The sequence below is a fragment of the Aspergillus lucknowensis genome, assembly GCF_044049455.1.
Source record: "Aspergillus lucknowensis strain CBS 449.75 chromosome Unknown BJX67scaffold_8, whole genome shotgun sequence".
In the NCBI taxonomy this organism is placed as follows: domain Eukaryota; kingdom Fungi; phylum Ascomycota; class Eurotiomycetes; order Eurotiales; family Aspergillaceae; genus Aspergillus; species Aspergillus lucknowensis.
In genome coordinates, this window is record NW_027263552.1 from 284,692 (window position 1) to 301,632 (window position 16,941).

The 16,941-nt window shown below is 51.3% G+C and overlaps 8 protein-coding genes across 8 annotated transcripts; 4 read left to right on the forward strand and 4 right to left on the reverse strand.

Annotated features, from left to right (window-relative positions):
- Positions 1 to 24: 24 nt before the first annotated feature.
- BJX67DRAFT_378831 (cytochrome P450) lies at positions 25 to 1,386 on the forward strand (the record flags this gene model as incomplete). The annotated part of the gene is made up of 3 exons (XM_071032421.1): positions 25 to 218; positions 278 to 814; positions 870 to 1,386. The coding sequence occupies 3 exons, from the start codon at positions 25 to 27 to the stop codon at positions 1,384 to 1,386; spliced, it is 1,248 nt and encodes a 415-aa protein (XP_070888755.1).
- Positions 1,387 to 1,478: 92 nt separating this feature from the next.
- On the reverse strand, positions 1,479 to 2,089 carry BJX67DRAFT_346958 (uncharacterized protein). The gene has a single exon (XM_071028477.1). It carries the CDS (start codon positions 1,779 to 1,781, stop codon positions 1,551 to 1,553), a length of 231 nt encoding a protein of 76 aa, XP_070888756.1. The 5' UTR covers positions 1,782 to 2,089; the 3' UTR covers positions 1,479 to 1,550.
- Positions 1,839 to 2,615, forward strand: BJX67DRAFT_378832 (uncharacterized protein; the record flags this gene model as incomplete). The annotated part of the gene is made up of 2 exons (XM_071032422.1): positions 1,839 to 2,551; positions 2,606 to 2,615. 2 exons carry the CDS (start codon positions 1,839 to 1,841, stop codon positions 2,613 to 2,615), a joined length of 723 nt encoding a protein of 240 aa, XP_070888757.1.
- A 524-nt stretch (positions 2,616 to 3,139) lies between these two features.
- On the forward strand, positions 3,140 to 4,105 carry BJX67DRAFT_370603 (alpha/beta hydrolase family protein; the record flags this gene model as incomplete). Its single annotated transcript, XM_071030940.1, has 3 exons — positions 3,140 to 3,238; positions 3,308 to 3,787; positions 3,866 to 4,105. 3 exons carry the CDS (start codon positions 3,140 to 3,142, stop codon positions 4,103 to 4,105), a joined length of 819 nt encoding a protein of 272 aa, XP_070888758.1.
- A 2,856-nt stretch (positions 4,106 to 6,961) lies between these two features.
- On the reverse strand, positions 6,962 to 8,854 carry BJX67DRAFT_346960 (uncharacterized protein). Its single transcript, XM_071028478.1, has 2 exons — positions 8,314 to 8,854; positions 6,962 to 8,260 (listed from the first exon to the last, which is right to left on the reverse strand). Exons 1-2 carry the CDS (start codon positions 8,732 to 8,734, stop codon positions 7,185 to 7,187), a joined length of 1,497 nt encoding a protein of 498 aa, XP_070888759.1. The 5' UTR covers positions 8,735 to 8,854; the 3' UTR covers positions 6,962 to 7,184.
- A 501-nt stretch (positions 8,855 to 9,355) lies between these two features.
- Positions 9,356 to 10,527, reverse strand: BJX67DRAFT_346962 (uncharacterized protein). The gene is made up of 2 exons (XM_071028479.1): positions 9,674 to 10,527; positions 9,356 to 9,629 (listed from the first exon to the last, which is right to left on the reverse strand). Exons 1-2 carry the CDS (start codon positions 10,448 to 10,450, stop codon positions 9,576 to 9,578), a joined length of 831 nt encoding a protein of 276 aa, XP_070888760.1. The 5' UTR covers positions 10,451 to 10,527; the 3' UTR covers positions 9,356 to 9,575.
- A 1,801-nt stretch (positions 10,528 to 12,328) lies between these two features.
- On the forward strand, positions 12,329 to 12,599 carry BJX67DRAFT_346965 (uncharacterized protein). Its single transcript, XM_071028480.1, has one exon. It carries the CDS (start codon positions 12,364 to 12,366, stop codon positions 12,586 to 12,588), a length of 225 nt encoding a protein of 74 aa, XP_070888761.1. The 5' UTR covers positions 12,329 to 12,363; the 3' UTR covers positions 12,589 to 12,599.
- Positions 12,600 to 14,746: 2,147 nt separating this feature from the next.
- On the reverse strand, positions 14,747 to 16,095 carry BJX67DRAFT_378836 (alpha/beta hydrolase family protein; the record flags this gene model as incomplete). Its single annotated transcript, XM_071032423.1, has 2 exons — positions 14,747 to 15,947; positions 15,995 to 16,095. 2 exons carry the CDS (start codon positions 16,093 to 16,095, stop codon positions 14,747 to 14,749), a joined length of 1,302 nt encoding a protein of 433 aa, XP_070888762.1.
- Between the last annotated feature and the right edge of the window lie 846 nt (positions 16,096 to 16,941).

Here is a 16,941-nt window from a genome sequence, read left to right on the forward strand (position 1 = left end):
GTCTCAGTTAGACAAGGCTCCATCATGGCCACAGTCCAAGCTCCAAGCCCAGGCCAAGGCCCAGTTCCAGTCCCAGTCCCGGAAGACTGGGACATCAACACCAGTGCCCTCGTCACGAGCAACGAGCCCGAGAAGATATACCGAGAATACGACTACCTGCGTAGCCACTGCCCCGTCGCCCACGTAGACAAGCACGACGGATACTGGGTTCTCACGAGGTACGATGCGATGCGATGCCCATCTTGACTCGACGCGAGCTGCTTACTTACCCCTGCAGATACAACGACGTCAAAGAGGTCGCCTCCAACAACGACAAGTTCATCTCGTACCTCTGCGCCATCGTCCCTGCCGACCCTCGAGGCATCAGACGCCCACCCCTCAAGTTCGACGGCGAAAACCACAAGCCGTACCGAACAGCCATCGACCGCACACTGAAGCCCGCGCGACTGAAGCGCCTCGAGCCGATCATCCGGGCGCACTGCGAGCGGGAGCTGCAGACGCTGCTTGACCGCGGCCACGGGGATATCTACGAGGAATTCGGGTCGAACTGGACGAGCTGGATCGAGAAGGAGTGGCTGAATCTGGATGAAGAGGATAGCGCGCTGCTCGTCGAGAGCTTCAGCCCCTTCGTGTATGCCTGGAGGACGGGCGACTGGGCCACGGTGAAGAAGTGGAGCGATGCGTGGTATGGCATTGCGCATCGGGTGGTCGCGGCCAGGAAGGCGAACCCTCTCGATCCGGAGATTGACCCGGCGTCGAGCCTGCTGCTGGAGCGGGACAAGGATGGGAACCCGCTGGATGAAGAGCACATCATGTAAGAAGGCCCGGTCGACGGTCGTCGAGAGGAGCTGGAACACTAACGTGAGCAGCGGCTGCATCCGCCAGATCGTGATCATCGCAATGGTGGCCCCGACCATCGTCCTGACCGCAATCACCAAGCACCTCAGCGAGGACAAGGAGCTGCAGAACCGGCTGCGCAACGACCGTTCGCTGCTCCCCGCCGCAATCGAAGAGTTCATCCGCCTCCACGTGCCCTATCGCGGGTTCGCCCGCACCGCCGTGAAGGAAGAGGAGATCTCAGGCACGAAAGTACCGCCCGACGAGCCGATCACGGTCGTCTACTCGGCTGCGAACCGGGACCCGGAGCAGTTCCCCGAGCCGGAGAAGTTCGTCCTCCATCGCGAGAACATCAGTTCGCATCTGGGGTTTGGGCGGGGGATCCATCGGTGTGCGGGGACTGCGATGGCGCGGATGATTCTCAGGGTGTATCTGGAGACGCTGCTGGACCGGTGCAGCGACTGGGATGTCTCGGGGGAGATTGTCTATGCCAGATTGCCAGAGGTTGGGCCAACGAGTTGTCCGTTTGCATTCAAGGCTGCTGCGTGATATCTTTTTTTTTTTTTGGCGTCCTCCTGTCTGTTTGTGCAGAGTTGCATCAGAGAGAACAGCGTCAGAGAATACGAGTCTGCTCAGAATCAGTAAGGACCACTCAAACAAGCATGATCTCTTTGCTCAGCCTTTCACTGCATGATTTCAGGAGATGCTCGTACTTATGGTTCGGATCGACCAGGTTCTGATTCTAAATTTGGCGTCCGAGTTGCAGAATACGAGCTGTGATGCCGATCGCGGTGAATCTGAGCACCACTCGAGACACACCAGCAGACAACTCGAGAACTCAGCTTGGGCGACAGAGGCAGCAGCCTCGCCCTCAGCCGTCTATAAAGCGACAATCTCTCCTGGCTTGATCGATCTTCATCACTCCCCCTCCATCCCTCCTCCATCTAGCAATCCCACCTTAAACCCTTCGAACAGCCAGAACAGCCAGAACAGCCACCACAATGCCCTCCCTCTCTCTCCTCGCCGTCACGGCCGCCCTCCCCCTCGTCAACGCCTACCTCATCATAGGCGACGGCGTCAACTGCCGCTCCGGCCCCGGAACCAGCTACGACGTCGTCACTTCCTACGCCCTGAACACCGACGTCACGCTCGACTGCCAGGCCCCCGGCGAAGACATCTACGGCGACCCGACCTGGGACAAGACCAGCGACGGCTGCTACGTCGCGGACTACTACGTCGACACCAACGGCGCGGACAAGTACGTAGTCGAAGCATGCGAACCCACCGGTGGTGACGACGGCGGCAACACCGGCGGCGGCGACGGCCACGCCATCGTCGCCAAAGCCCAGGAGGAACTGGGCCTCCCCTACGTCTGGGGCGGCGGCGGCTGCGATGGCCCGAGTGGCGGCGGCTTCGACTGCTCGGGGCTCACGCAGTTCGCGGTGTGCCAGACGGTCGGGGTGACGATTCCGCGCGTCTCTGCGGACCAGTATGCGTCGTCGCTGGGGCAGCGGATCCCGCGAGCGGAGGCGCAGGAGGGCGATCTGATCTTCTGGGGCGCTGGCGGGGACTGCAGCGGGTCGAATGTCGAGCATGTTGGGATCTTTATCCGGGAAGGGTGGATGATTAATGCGGCGACGACGGGCACGCCGGTGCGCGAGCAGGCGATCTGGGAGGAGTCTGGGGGTCTGGCCATCTGTCCGGATGCTATCAGGTATGCTGTTGCGGTCTCGTTCTGAGGAGTTTGCGGATGCTAACGATTGAATAGGTTCTGGTGATAGTGGGCTGGCTGTGTATGGCATACACCTTCACGAAGTCTATTGAGCGTGCATATCTTGTTATTGCTATCGGATGGTTCTGTATATAGGGTACTGTTTGCATTGAATACGGGTTATTCCACAGAGAGAGCATCTCTCTCCACCACCTCCGCACCCATCAAAAACGTCGTAGCAACTGGCATCAACCGCAGATGTCAGCGTCAGCCAAGCATAAGTCTGTTTCAGGGTCCTTCTTCACCTGCAAGTGTTCCCCACACTCTCCATCCCGATCGCCATCAACCCCTGTCTGAGGAGAGCAGATCCAACGCTGCAGCTCGCCCTCGCACGTCCATCCGAAACACTCTTCCGCAGGAATTTGTCTGCATTGAGATCGGAGGCTGCGTCCGCCGGCTGATCTCGCGCGTTCTTGGATAAATCCGGAGACACTGCATCGAGTCTATAAATTGCCTGTCTTCCGGACGAGGAGTCTTGCAAGCCAAACAAGATTGTCCCTCTCTTCGCTTCAAGAACATCAGAAAAACAACATGCTCTTCAGCAAGATGAAGCTCCCCTCCGCCCTCCTCCTCGCCGCGGCGACCCTCGCCAGCGCCCAGCCCACCAAGCGCGCCGGCCCTTACCCATCGGTACTCAACACCACCAAAGCCCCAAGTCGAAGAAAAAAAAAACTCAGCTAGAGCTAACGTACGTCGTAGAACTACTACACCGAGGACGGTCTCGCCGACCACACAATCTACTTCCCCGACGCACCCCCCGACAACACCTCCCTCCCCATCCTCATCTGGGGCAACGGCGCCTGCGGCTTCGACGGCACCGCCTTCGCCAACTTCCTCACCAACATCGCCAGCTACGGGTTCCTGGTCATCGCGTCGGGCGTCCCAGGCGGACAGGGCAGCACGACCAGCCAGCTGATGCGCGACGCGATCGACTGGGCCGTCGGCGTTGCGGGAACAGGCAACTACGCAGGCGTCGACACCGAGAACATCGCTGTAGCCGGCCAGAGCTGCGGCGGGCTGGAGGCGTACCAGCTCCGCGACGATGAGCGGGTGACGGGGCTGGGGATCTTCAATTCCGGGTTCGTGGCGGGCATGGGCGATGATCCGAGTGCGATTTCCGAGGTCACGAAGCCGACTTTCTATTTCCTGGGTGGGTCGAGCGATATCGCGTATGAGAATGTAGGTTCCTGGTTCCCTTAAGCTGGAGGTTTCCTCCGCTTCTTCCGCTTCTTCCGCTTTCGAGGCTAACAAAGGCAGGGCATGCGCGATTACCAGGCGCTCACGGGCGTGCCCAAGTGGGTTGGCAACTACCCCGTCGGCCACGGCGGGACCTACTCGGATGTGGACGGCGGTGCGTTCGGCGAGGCTGCAGTGAACTGGCTGCAGTGGCTGCTCAAGGGCGACACGACGGCGGCGGAATTCTTCACCGGGGGTGGTGCTGAGGCTGCTGGATGGCAGGAGACCGCGAGCGAGGGTCTGGAGGGTCTTGGAGCATAAGGTGATGCATGCGATATGTAACTTGGAAGCTACAGTACTGCGAGGACAGGGGAACTAGGGTTTTATCGTCTCGGGAGTAGCCCTAACTCGACCAGACCATTACGTGCCAATAATCCTAAAATAGTGTAGACGAAACACCTTCACTCATTGCCTTGAGATCAGGTTCACGCTCTCGACGTCAAGTCAAACCCCCGAAGCTCCTCACCCTCAACCAGAACCCTAACCCTCCGGAAGCGCTCATGCAGAATCCTCACATACGGCCAATAAGGCCCATAATGCTGCCGACCATCTATAAGCATCCTAATCTGCTTCTCCAGCTCCTCAGCCACCCATCCCGGGTACGCACGATATCTATCCAAGGGAACAGTGAGGCAAGACTCATCGCAGTAATAATGCTGGGAGGCCCAGTCTTTCTGTCCGAATTCCGGGGGAGGGAGAGGGAAATGGGTCTCGGCGCTGCGGACGTCGAGGACCAGCGTGTCTACCGTGATGTGTCGGTCGAGGAACTGGGGGACCATGTTGGGCCTGTCCTCGCGCTCCTTTTTCTCGCTCACCGGTCCATATGCGAGGAACCGCTCCAGCATCGCGTAGAAACTGTAGTAGAACCTGATATCGGCGCCATCGACGGTGAACTGCTTCGCTGCGTCGGCGGCGGAGATGATGTGTCCGAAGAGGCGGATGTCCACGTACAGGGTTGAGACAGCCGTCGTCAGCTGCGGGACACACAGCCAGGTCGGGAACAGGTCGAGTTCATTGAGGATTGCGATGTCGAGATGGTAATCCCTTGAATAACTATAGTATGCTAACTTGGTTTAATAAAAAGTTAACTATATTACCTAACTGTATAATCTTTTTAAAGTCTGTTGGTTCCCTAGTTATAACTAACTCCCTTGAAGTACTAGCTACTAGGTTCCTGGAAACACTGCTGTCTCCTGCCATGTTAATAGTAGATACTTTTTTTTACTTAATCAAGGGTCTATTATTGTTAGATTAGGGTCTGCTAATCAATCCATAGGAGAACGCCTAAGGATATTCTTAAGAGGAATAAAGAGAATATAGATTATTATAGTCAAACAAAGTATAGAAAGAGGTAGATAACTAAAAGTGATTAGTAAATAATAAGTGTATTATTAATCTAATTATAATAGATAGAGAAATAAAACCTCTAAGTATAGGTAATGATAGTCCTTATATATTCTGTCCTATAGTATTCCTGAGTACTACATGATACTTATATTAGAGTACCTGGTCTGTTGTGTCCAATCATATTAGATTACCTGATACTTTTGTAACCTAGTTTTAGCCCTAGTGTCATATCGCCCGATATGACCAGGTCAGCACATCTTTCATCCGTTGCACTGCGGCCTAGCGCTGCAGCACAGCAGATCCATTGGCTGTCAATGTCCGAGTTCTCTGACATATACTATAATTTAGACTTGTTTAACCCAACCCGTGAAACCCGGCCCAACCCGCCCCAACCTACTAAGAAATGGGTTAGGTTGCTGATTTTAATAATCTAATAGGTTTTGGGTTATATATAGGTAACCTATTAGATTTTGGATAATCTAATAAGTTGCCAAGCCATGCTAAGAAATAAATTACTATATTATATTTATATATATATATTAAATATAGTAATTACTATATATAGATTTTTGGACTTTTTAGGTTATATTTTATTATTTTATTTTAACCTGTAGGCAGGCTTCTAGTCCCCATAACCCAACCCAAAACCCACGGTTTAACAAGTCTATTCAAGGCAAAGACTCCTAGTCTAGTTGGGACTATAGCCTCGATCCTTACCTCTCTTGATTATATTACCTACTATATGTTTAGATATATCAAGAGATCTAGAGAGTCAACACTTGAGCACGGAATTCAAGAGGATGATATTGCTTGCAAGGCATCGCGAGGGAAGGTAAAGGGGGGCAGGCACGATTTGCAAAGAATTAAGGAGCATTAGTGCTTTAAAGCAATATAAGAATCATGAAAATCGATAAAATAGCGGTGTAAATAGCTTCAAAACCAGGTCCTAAAGATGTTGAAGGAGGAATCCTTCGCTCGAAGGATTATGATGTACTCAAACATAGGTTGGCATAGTAGTTTCCTGGTACAGCTATTGTATGGTATATCCCACTTCCTTGCGCCATTACTAGCGCGGTCGAAGACTTTTGGTGCACTCCTCCATACTCTGAAGTACTAGCGCCTTCAGAGCAGCACCAGATTCAACTTATGCAACTCCAATTGGTTTACAGCTGATTCCCCGCTTCAGGGCCGCTTCAGCAACAGCCCACTGCTAAAGGTCCCGAGGTTACCGAGATATGAACCCAACATGACTTATACCGTCAATGTGCTTTCAGTGCAAGAAGGAATACTCCAACCAGAATAGGGTAAGGCGACACTTCAGGGGGTTGCATTTCCAAGATCGCAAATGTAACTCCTGTAACAATAACAAACTGTTTTTGCATGAAATGCACCTCCAAAGGCATGCAGATACAGTATATGGCCTTTGCACGTAAGTAAGTGTCAATTTAAGAGCTGCAGCCGTGCATGGCATATGTATTTGGAATAGGATTTTTACTTATATTGATGATTAATGTGTCAGTTGAATGGGAAGTAGGGAATCTGATAAGAATCTGCTGGGGTTCAAAAGATTGCGACCCAAAAAAAATGCAGAATGTTTTCTATTGCAACCTTTCACTTCTTTTTCTTTGAGTGATTTTTATTGACTTGGGATTTATCTGTATATTAGGATTTTAATATATACTTTCTTCTTGAACCCCCCCTTAAAATAACACGACACCTTGAATCCTAACAGTAATCTCCACAATTCATAAAAAGCACCTAATAAAGAGGCGAGTTGTTTGTGAATGCATGAGAAGCAAATTTCAGTTCGAAGGCCCTTTTCTAAACTTTTGATTTCTCGGGCTTCCTCCGGCAAGTAGCCGACCATTTGTGAATGGTCTGCACATATGCTTGCTCATACAACTTCAAGCTATTCTCAACAACGCTTTTATGATAAAGTAACGGTATACTCTAATTAGCGAAGGGCCGACAGCTATATCCCGGGGCCTAGTTCTCACATATTCCTTACACTAACAGCCACCTTCTCCCAAAACTCTGTCAATTCCACCACGCCCGGTCTCTCATTCGGATCAATCGCCATACACCGATCTACCATCCCCTTCCACTCCTCCGGAACATCCCCTGGGGTCCCCATCCACTCTGTAACAAGGTCACTTGGATGCTCAATCTCATCCCAGTCATCCATATCCGGCTGTCGCAAGAGCATCCACATACTCCTTCCCAAACTAAATACCTCCGCCAACTCAAGAGCCCTCGGACACTCCGCCGCCCACAGGGGGAACACATTCCACAGATTCCAGCTCCTCCCTCCAATATCAACCTCTGTATTGCGCCTGTCGGGTCCTTCATACTTTGTATACACGAGACGCGGGGCACCATTGGCACTCTTTTGTTCTGTAACGTCCCACGTCCCGTCTGCCTCCGGTGCAATGGTCGTACAGGGCGCATCTGACTGCTCCCAATCGATTAGAAGGAGGTGTTCGTTATCATCAATCAAGAAGTTCCCTGGCTTGATGTCCATGTGGTAAGTATGTGCCACTAGGTGTGTGTGTTTGATCGCAGCGGCCATTTCATAGCACCACCGGGCTTTGAGGGCGAGACTGATTTGTTTACCCGTCGCACTGCAACTGGTTTCGATGCGAGAGCCCATGTCCCCGTTCGCGTAGAAGGGGTACAGACATCCGCAAACGACGGGCATCTTGTCCTTGGCTTTACTCTCGTCCCTGGTTCTGGTGGCGGGCGGTTCCTGTATCGTGACGAATGTGGTAGGAGAGGGGATGATATTGGGGTGCGCGGGGATGTGCGTAAGAATATCGTTGGCATGGTGCCAGGTTTTTAGGAGGTTGGTGAAATCGTCCTCTTCTTCCTCTGTGTCTGAACTGCCCCGTTCGACCTCGTCGTAGTAGGTCAGGAATGTTCTGAAATCCACGCCTTTGAAGACGAAGAAGTCTTTGCTATTGGGATCTGTCTGAACTTTGGTTGCGCAGCCCCTGCCGCCTAGTTGTTCAAACCGGGTGAGGGACTCAAAGTCAATGGTTTTGGAGGGAGATTGCAAATACGCTTGAGTAGCTGATCAGCTATTAGCTAGAGGTCCTCAATATACGAAGCCGGAGAGAGGATACCTTGAGCCTGCCTCAAGAGGCCAACAAATTTTCCAAACCACGGGTGATGATAGACAGACCAACTAGCAGACTCATTCGGTAACACATCAATATCAACAACAACGTCCATTCCGGCTATCCCGGGATGTTTGATACACCACGGCCAGACCTGTTGGACTGCATCCCAAAGCTTCTCTCGCATACTTTCTCTGTCGGGGAATGAGTCGCCGGGGCTCGAGGTATCCAACTCGTGATAGCAAGTGACGATACGGTTGGCCAACGATGTAGAAGGTCTGTCTCGATCGAGCTTGAAGCGGAAAATAACAGTAAGGCCGGAGCCATATCCTTGAGCATACACGGTGGTTTCTGCATCGTCGCCCCAAACCCACTCGGGGGTGAAACCCACAGGAATGGAGGGTTTGGTTGCTATGGTTTCTGGCATTATTGGGAAATAACGATGGTGAGGCTTGGGGGATACTAGGTAACCCGTGGTTTCCGAGAACAGGTGGGGGAGGGAAGAAGCGAAGGATCGTTTGGATGTTGGGGGGAGGGGAAGCCCGTGATGAGGCTCAAAAGAGGGGAATCCGCTTGTAAAATGAAGGCTTTGTTCATGTCCACTCTGGTGCTTTGGGCAACGCAAGGGTGGGGTTTCAAGTTCGGTGAAGTCCTTACCCCAAGATATGATAGGCCAAAACATTCGCCAAGAATCTAAGTTCCACCTAGGTATGCATCCAACATTGAAGGATTCACAGAAGGCGACCGAGAATACAGCCTGCGGCAGAATCGTCGCAAAATTCGACCACGTGCTTGCATAGGAACTAATTGCGATGCAGTATTATTGCAGAAATGAATGAATTGAGCGATCTGAGGAGCTATCGAATCGCTGAGGACTATATACGACTTTTATGGTCTGTTAGAGACCCCTTGAGTCGACTGTGCGATCCGTAAGCGACTCGGCTTGCCCCTTTTTGGGATTCCGGTGGACCAGAGCAGGCGGTGAGCTCCGAATATCTGACATGGTTGAGGAGCTCAACTAACAGCTACATTTCAGTCGTCCTGCATCCTAAGTTACACCATCACACCACCTCTCGAAAAAATAAAAATAAACAAAAATAAAAGGAAAAATAAAAAAAAATCTCCGGAGCATATAACAAGAGCGAATTCTTGCCAAAACAGACGAGATGTCTCGAGATCTTCAAGAGTAGGATGTCTCGGGTCATCCCTACCTGCGAGTAGTTTGATGGACTCCCCTGTGGCCTTCCGGTCGCGTCTTGCATGCTGTCTTATACTTCTTGAAGACAACCGGCTCTCCAGAGAGGCCTGTTTGAAAGCCAGTGGTTAGTGAGACCTTTCTGAAATGTAACATATTGAACGGTTGCAGAAATTCCTCACCCTTAGTGCTTCCGAATTGCCAGACAGCCTCGATATAGCCTCCTTCTTCTCTGGGGTCCCAGTCAATATCCACGTCGAGTGTAATGTTCGCACGCCCGGATGTGAACTCAATTGTCGGAGGCGCGTTGATATCTTGCTCATCCAAGGTACAGAGGCCAAGGATATCAATCAAGTTTGCGTTGGTAAGGGCTGCTTTCAACTCGCCGAGGAACGTTTCGTGCTTTTCCAGAGAGAGCTTGAAGAGCTGTCCGCGTGTGGGATTGGAGTACCGGAACTCGTACGGTGCAAGGCCGTCAGAGACAAACCGCCAAGCGCTGGGGATAATATTCTCAAGCTCCGAGTCTGCTGAAGTCGTATCCCAAGGGACAGCTGCGTTTCCGAATTGAACCAGTTTTTCGGCTTCGTTCAAGGGGAAATGGTTATGCAGCAGGATAAGGCCGAGCTCTCTTTCGAGGCCATATTTGACGAACAATTGTCCAATAGTAGCGTCGAGAGTGTCGAGCGCGCCAGAGCGCTCAACGTCGCGACCGGCATCCATGATATCGGGAAGAGTATCATAGTTCTGGTGCTGGTATGGGAGAAGGGTAAGGGCCATTGTTGTGGAGGTGCTTGGTAACTTAATAAGGCAGAGGGTGTTGGGGATGGCTAGGATGTATTGATCGCTGAAGTATGAAGGAGAGGAGGCATCATCAATCTTTTTAACCCCATATTCGGCCACAATATATAGGACAGCGAGTTGCGGCTCAACAACAACAGAAGCCGACATCAGCCGCCATCCCTGGCCTTATTTGGGTAGACTATATCCCACAATGTCGTTACACACCTCCGAGCCTCCAATAATGAATACCGGGCCTTTTTCTGTTTGAGGTTTCCTATGCAGAAGAGATACTACTTCTGTCCACATGCAGGAGCGACACATGGGGGGTAGACAAGGTAAACTACCCTGGTCGAAAATAATTTCCCATTTCCGCATGGACCTGAGTTGACAAATAATGGACATACGGCTCATCCCTGGTCTCTGCTGGTATTACATGAAGCAGAGGAGGGCTTTGTTACGGGAAAGTCGACCTCTTGGCGTTTCCCTAACCCCGGGCCTTTGCGCGGGACTTCCGGAATCTCGGATTGACTTCTTGACTTACCTCCGCGGAGTACGTGGACCTGTAACCAATATGAAGACTGCGTCATAGTATGGGTAAAGTCGAGGTAAAGGAGCAGGGCCGACTATAGTATGTATACTATAGGCGTAGAGTAAGTACTTGGACAAGTTGTTCCACTTAGATCAGATTAGTCTGAGATAACAAGTATATTAATCATGAAGGTAGAAAAGCTAGATATGGTAGTAATAAACATCCTTATATATCTTGTGCGTTCAACTACCTTCCCAACTACCATTCTGACTACCATCCCCATGGTTAGACTTGTTCAACCCAACCCATGAAACCCGCCCTAACCCGCTCTAACCTACCAAGAAATGGGTTAGGTTGCTAATTTTAATAATCAAATAAGTTTTAGGTTATGCATGGGTAACCTATTAGATTATAGATAACTTAATAGATTACCAAGCTATGCTAAGAATTAAATTACTATATTATATTTATATATATATATATTAAATATAAATAAATTACTATATTTATTTTAATATATAGATTACTACTTAATTAGATAGTAATCTATATATATGGATTTTTTGGACTTTTTAGGTTGGGTTTTATTATTTTATTTTAATCTATAGGCGGGTTTCTAGTCCCCATAACCCAACCCAAAAGTTCATCTTCAAAGGCCGTGGGTCAACCCAAAACCCATGGTTTAACAAATCTATTCTAAGCCATACCTTTTGGACAATTCTTAGGCAGTGTTATTATAGTGTTAGTCAAGTTATCAATCCCTTTGTATGGTGGTCTCTGCGGGCGGCGAGGGCGTGCTGCAGGATGAGGCTGCGGATTTCAGTCGGGAGGGCGAGGAGGGGCATCTCGCGATAGAGTCTCTTGTAAGTGCTTGAGCGTGTCCGGGAGTGATTCTCTATCACGAAGCAAGGCCAACAGAGTTTTATCAGCGTCGACAACTCGATGGCCGCCGCCAAGAGCCGATCGTCGAGGTTGTCTGCGCTTGTCCAACGATGTCAAGTCGTCACTGTTGGTTGGTGCTTCATCCCAATCTCCAAGGATAGCCCAGCCTGTTTCCACAGGAGTCAACCCCGAGCCTGCCTTTTCCCCTTGACATCAACCACCTCTGTCAATCATGACGCGCAAGACAGTCCTTCGAAATATTCTTCATTTTCATTGTCAAGTGCCTCACAATCTTCTGCTTTATCATCACGTCCACTGCCTGTTTTCCGTCCCCGGAAGCCCGAGGCCCGTCCCGCGCGACCGAGTAGCGGCTTTTATTCAACACAAATGTCTCGTGGTGAAAATGTGCGCGGCTGTCGTTTTGAATACAACTGGATTGACGGCGCGGAGTCACTTGAAAAGTATTGTCCAGGGGGTTATCATCCTATCATGATCGGGAATGTGCTGCGCGGGCGATACCGCATTGTTGACAAGCTGGGTTTTGGAGGTTATTCAACCGTTTGGCTAACCCTGGATACTCACCTACACTGCTATGTTGCTGTTAAAGTTGGCATAGCAGATTCATCTCTGCGTGAAACCCACATTCTCCGAGCTCTCGCAAGCCCAGGATATGCTACTATCCCCACCCCATTGGATGAGTTTGAGGTCAAAGGGCCTAATGGAACACATCTATGCTATACCACGATACCCGCGCGGTGCAATCTTCGAGAAGCATCTTTTAGTCGTCTTTTCCCTCTCGACGTTACGCGGGCGTTATCAGGTGGCCTCACACTGGCTTTTGCTTACATTCATTCACGGGGCGATGTTCATGGAGGTAAGTGATAGTAATAAATAAGTTTATTAGTGTCCTTGTTTATACTACATGGCCAAATTTTCATGAGTCTTTTTGTCAGACATCCATCTCCGCAACATCCTTGTTAAACTACCATCGGATTTCAGTCACCTCTCAGTTGAACAGTTATATGAAGAGTATGGCAAGCCTGAGACAGTCTCTATTACACAACGCGATGGAAAGCAACTTCCATCAAACATCCCATCGAAGGCAGTAATACCACTTTATCCTGGAAAAGACGCAGAAGAATTTGTACTGTCTAACACGCGCGTCCTTCTAAGTGACTTTGGTGAGACATTTGCCCCAAACCTCGAAATTCGCCGCGGAAAAGACTGTCACACACCATTAGCAAGGCGACCTCCAGAAGCCCGATTTGAACCAGAGGCACCTCTCTCATATTCAGCGAGCTCAAAAGCTCCGATGGATACAAAGAAATGGAGGTATATCCAGAGAGAACCGTCCAGCTAGGATCAGATCATTGTAGGGCCAAAGCTCCATCTCCCTCCTCATCACTAACTGAGCCTTTCTGCCCACCCACTACCTTTGCTGGTATGTGTCACGATACGATAGCCGTTCTCCATGTTCTGCTGGTCCTTACTGCCCTTGTACCTTATCCAAGACTTTGCTAGCAAGAGAGGAGTACCAAGATTAATTGACCTTAGCTTCATGAGCTACCATTTGGTAGCATGTCTTATTCTAGAATATTAATTAAGCTAAAAAGGTATTCCTATATATCTATCATGCAATATTATTTGACAGGGGTCGAAATGGAGCGACAGGCAACTATGTACAGGCCAGTCTGCCACCGTTGACGGTCACCGCGTTTGAAAACCGGGCTTTCGACTCGAGGGTAAAAGGGCCAAAACCAGCTCCAAGGAACAGGAGAGACGTGCCGCAGAGCCGATTTCCTGCATGACGGCGACTTCTCTCGAGCCAGAATACAAAATCAACCGCGGCGAGAACAAGAGTCTTCTAGATCGTTGGATTGCAAAGGACGACTGCGCGTCGAGATCTCCCGGATCACGGCTCGAACAAGCATGCCCAGAGGGACGGGCATTCTAGGGACGGCGGCGGGGGAGATGTGGATCGGATCCAGCAGTCTGGTTCAATCACTCTCTCTCAGTATCCCCGTCGGCAACGATTTGGAATTCGAGTGCGTTACTGTGAGATCACCCGGAGGATGACCCTCGGTTTGAGCATCATGGGGGGCGTCCTGGCGCCATGTAGGCGCTTCGGCGGGCGCGGTAACCTTGGAGAGATACATGAACTGATCATCATGCCGGATTTAGATAATGAACGCGGCTTCGGCGTAAACCTGGATGGCTTGCTGCGAGCTCAAGAGGGGTTGAGATTGCTGCGGCACAGTCAAATTGCGTGCGACGATGTCAATATCACGAAGCGGCCCCTGCACATAAGTTGATGGTCATCTTGGCACGGCGCTTCGATGCATTCTGGCCAGCGGTTGGAGAGAAGATACTGCAACGTATTTCCCAACCGAACGGATCACCCGGATCACCTCTGTATCCCTGGGAGGGGGGGAAGAGCCGGGGTGTGAATGGAGAGGGACGAAGCACCGGCTGATCGCCCGGAGATTGGTCATGACGGGAACTTGCGGTCTTGTCCAATGTTGTTGGTCCTGCGGGATTTTCTTTCCAATGGCTGAGCCGCAAACATACCGCAGGCGCACCGTAAGCCTTATCCATGAGGCGGAGGTGGATGTCCCTCGCCTCTAGTTCCGAGGCTGCCTGCAAATTGGCATGGGTCCTGGCTTATTGCGCGACTCGGTCGTCCACAGTAATACCCCTGTCTTGGAGTTGCCTTGGAGTCGGTCCTAGCTACTGGTGCGATGATGGGCATGCATGCTCCAGTGACGGCCCGAAGATGCGACCTCAAGAGGATGGATGGCTAACTCAAAGCAGCCTCCTCCTTCAAGGCCCGCGTTTTAGATAGCTACGGCGAATTGCGGCCGTGTGAACTCCATGTCCTTGGGAACCCCATTTCCCTACATATTAAATTATTTTCGGATAGGTGCACATTTGATTCTTCTCCCCCCGGGCTAAAATCTTTGCGTCCTCCTCATCCATCATGATACTAAATGTGAGGGGAAAATAACTCTTGAACCGGCGTACGGCCGGCTCCTTTCTCATACATTGACTGTCGATTACTTTGTATACCTTGCCATCCAATCAAGAACAGTGTGGTAAAACAGCACTTGACGTTCTGGCTGGTTTAGATGGCCCCAACTTGCCTCCAAATCCAAGAACTCGCACTCCACCTCCCTGAGCCGCAGCGTCTTGACAGCCGCCAGCGCGTCAGAGACGCTAACCTGCGCATCTACCGGGTCGTAAATAACCATCTGTGGCGTCTTCCAGTTATGTAGTTGCCGCGCGGGGTCCGCGCACCTCCACTCCTCCGCAGCGAGCCAGGGTGGCCCGCCCAGCTCGTGGAAGACAGGATGCTGCGCGTCAGCCGCGAGGTAGGTCATGATACTAAAGATCCCGTTACAAGACACTAGCGCGCGGAATCGACGGCCGAGGTCGTGGCCCTGGATCCAGTTTACCATGTACCCACCGTACCCACATCCGAGGGCAACGGCGCGGCGGCTGTCAATGTAGGGGAGTTCATTCTGGATGTACTGGAATCCGTGGTGAAGGTCTTGGAAGGCCGTGTTCGTGGGGGAAAGCTGTGTGCCGTTTATGAACTCCTCGCCGTACCCGATGCTCCCTGTAATATTGGGCGCGACGATCACGTAGCCGTGTTCGGTAAAGAAGGCTAGGTTCGGGCCAGTGGTGGTGCTGGTACTCCAGATACTGTTCCAGTTGCCGTGTTGGCTATCCTGGATAAAGTAGGCGAGGGGGTACTTGTGTTCTGGGTTGAAGAACGACGGCTTGATCACCCATGCGTGGATCTTGCGGGTTTTTGCGCTGGGGAACCAGACCTCTTGTATTTGGCCCTTGGATAGTCCGAAGCGTGGATTATCGAGTGGGAACTCAGCTATAGCCCCGGCCACAAGGTCGTGCAGGATGAACTGTAGTGGTTGGACAAAACTCTCGCAGGTAAGTAGGATCCTTGAAGGACTGTTGCCTAGCGGCGTGGTATAGACAATAGACCTCGCGGACAAGGCGGATGGAGGGATGCGCTTTAGATTAGCCGGTGTCGCCCCATCAACGGGATCCAGCTGATACAGCCCTTTCCGGCCCTTTTCTTCGACACTGAGAAGCAGTCTCCCGTCGGCGGCGAATGAGACATGAGAGGGACTGAGATCCCACTGACCCTTGCCATCAGCAGAGGCGAATATCTCCTCATATAGCCCCCTCTGGTTGTCGGTGACATTAATAATCCGGTTCTTATCCGCCGCAAACCTGTCCTGCTCCTGAGCTAGGAATCCTACTTGCCCTCTGTTGCTTACTGCTGGAGATAGTAGGCTCCTTCAGGGCCATGATGCCGGAACGCTTTGTAATAGTCGCCGGGAACGAGCAGCCCGCTCCAGTAAAGCATCGGATGTAGCATGAAGAGGCCATGTGTGTTGCACTGTCGACCTCGGGATCTTGGGCCGTGAAGAGGATCACCCAGGAAGATATAACAAAGTCTGGACAAATCTCCTGTCCCTTCTCATCAGGCTGGGACAACAGCGATTGGTGTATCTTCGGTGGCGGGGAAGAGCTCTGTGTACACGGCGAGAGTCCCCGAAGCGTTTGGAACTGGTTGGCTGCGGGTTAGTGACGCTACCAAGACGCTTTTCGGGGGTAAACCCGTCGCGTTAGCGAGTTTCTCCTTGGTGTAGAGCTGTTTGGGTGGTACATACGTTGGGGTCAGGTTGGGAGGCGGTTTTGTCCTTGGTAGTTGGGTCATTGGCAGATGACGGCCAGACCAAGATATGGAGTCCCGATGATTCAATAGGTGACCGGACGACAAACCCAATGTGGGAAAATGTGACGAGGAGGGGAGATAAGATGGTAAGACAGGAGGGTGGTGCAAGACAGGACCTTGAAAGAACTCGAGGGGGGTGGGGGGCAGAGGAAACAGAGTTCACAATGAACTAGAGAGCATCGATTCCAATGCCCCATAGCTGTGCCACTGGATATGTCGCAGTCTACCGCATAAAGTATTTGCTTACAGGGAGTATCAGCCGCGCTCTTTTTCTGGCAGACTGATGCTGTTCGACTGCAAGTTTCTGCCCACCCACTGACGACTAGTGTCTTCCGCACGCCAATTAGCCCCAAGGTCCGCGACTGGCAATTGCGCCATCGCACGGTTCAAGGGGAGTGAATGTAACGTCATGACTAGATATATTGAGGCTGACTCGTGGGAGGCAGTCAGTGGCAGGATAACCCCAGCAGTGACAGGGATATACTG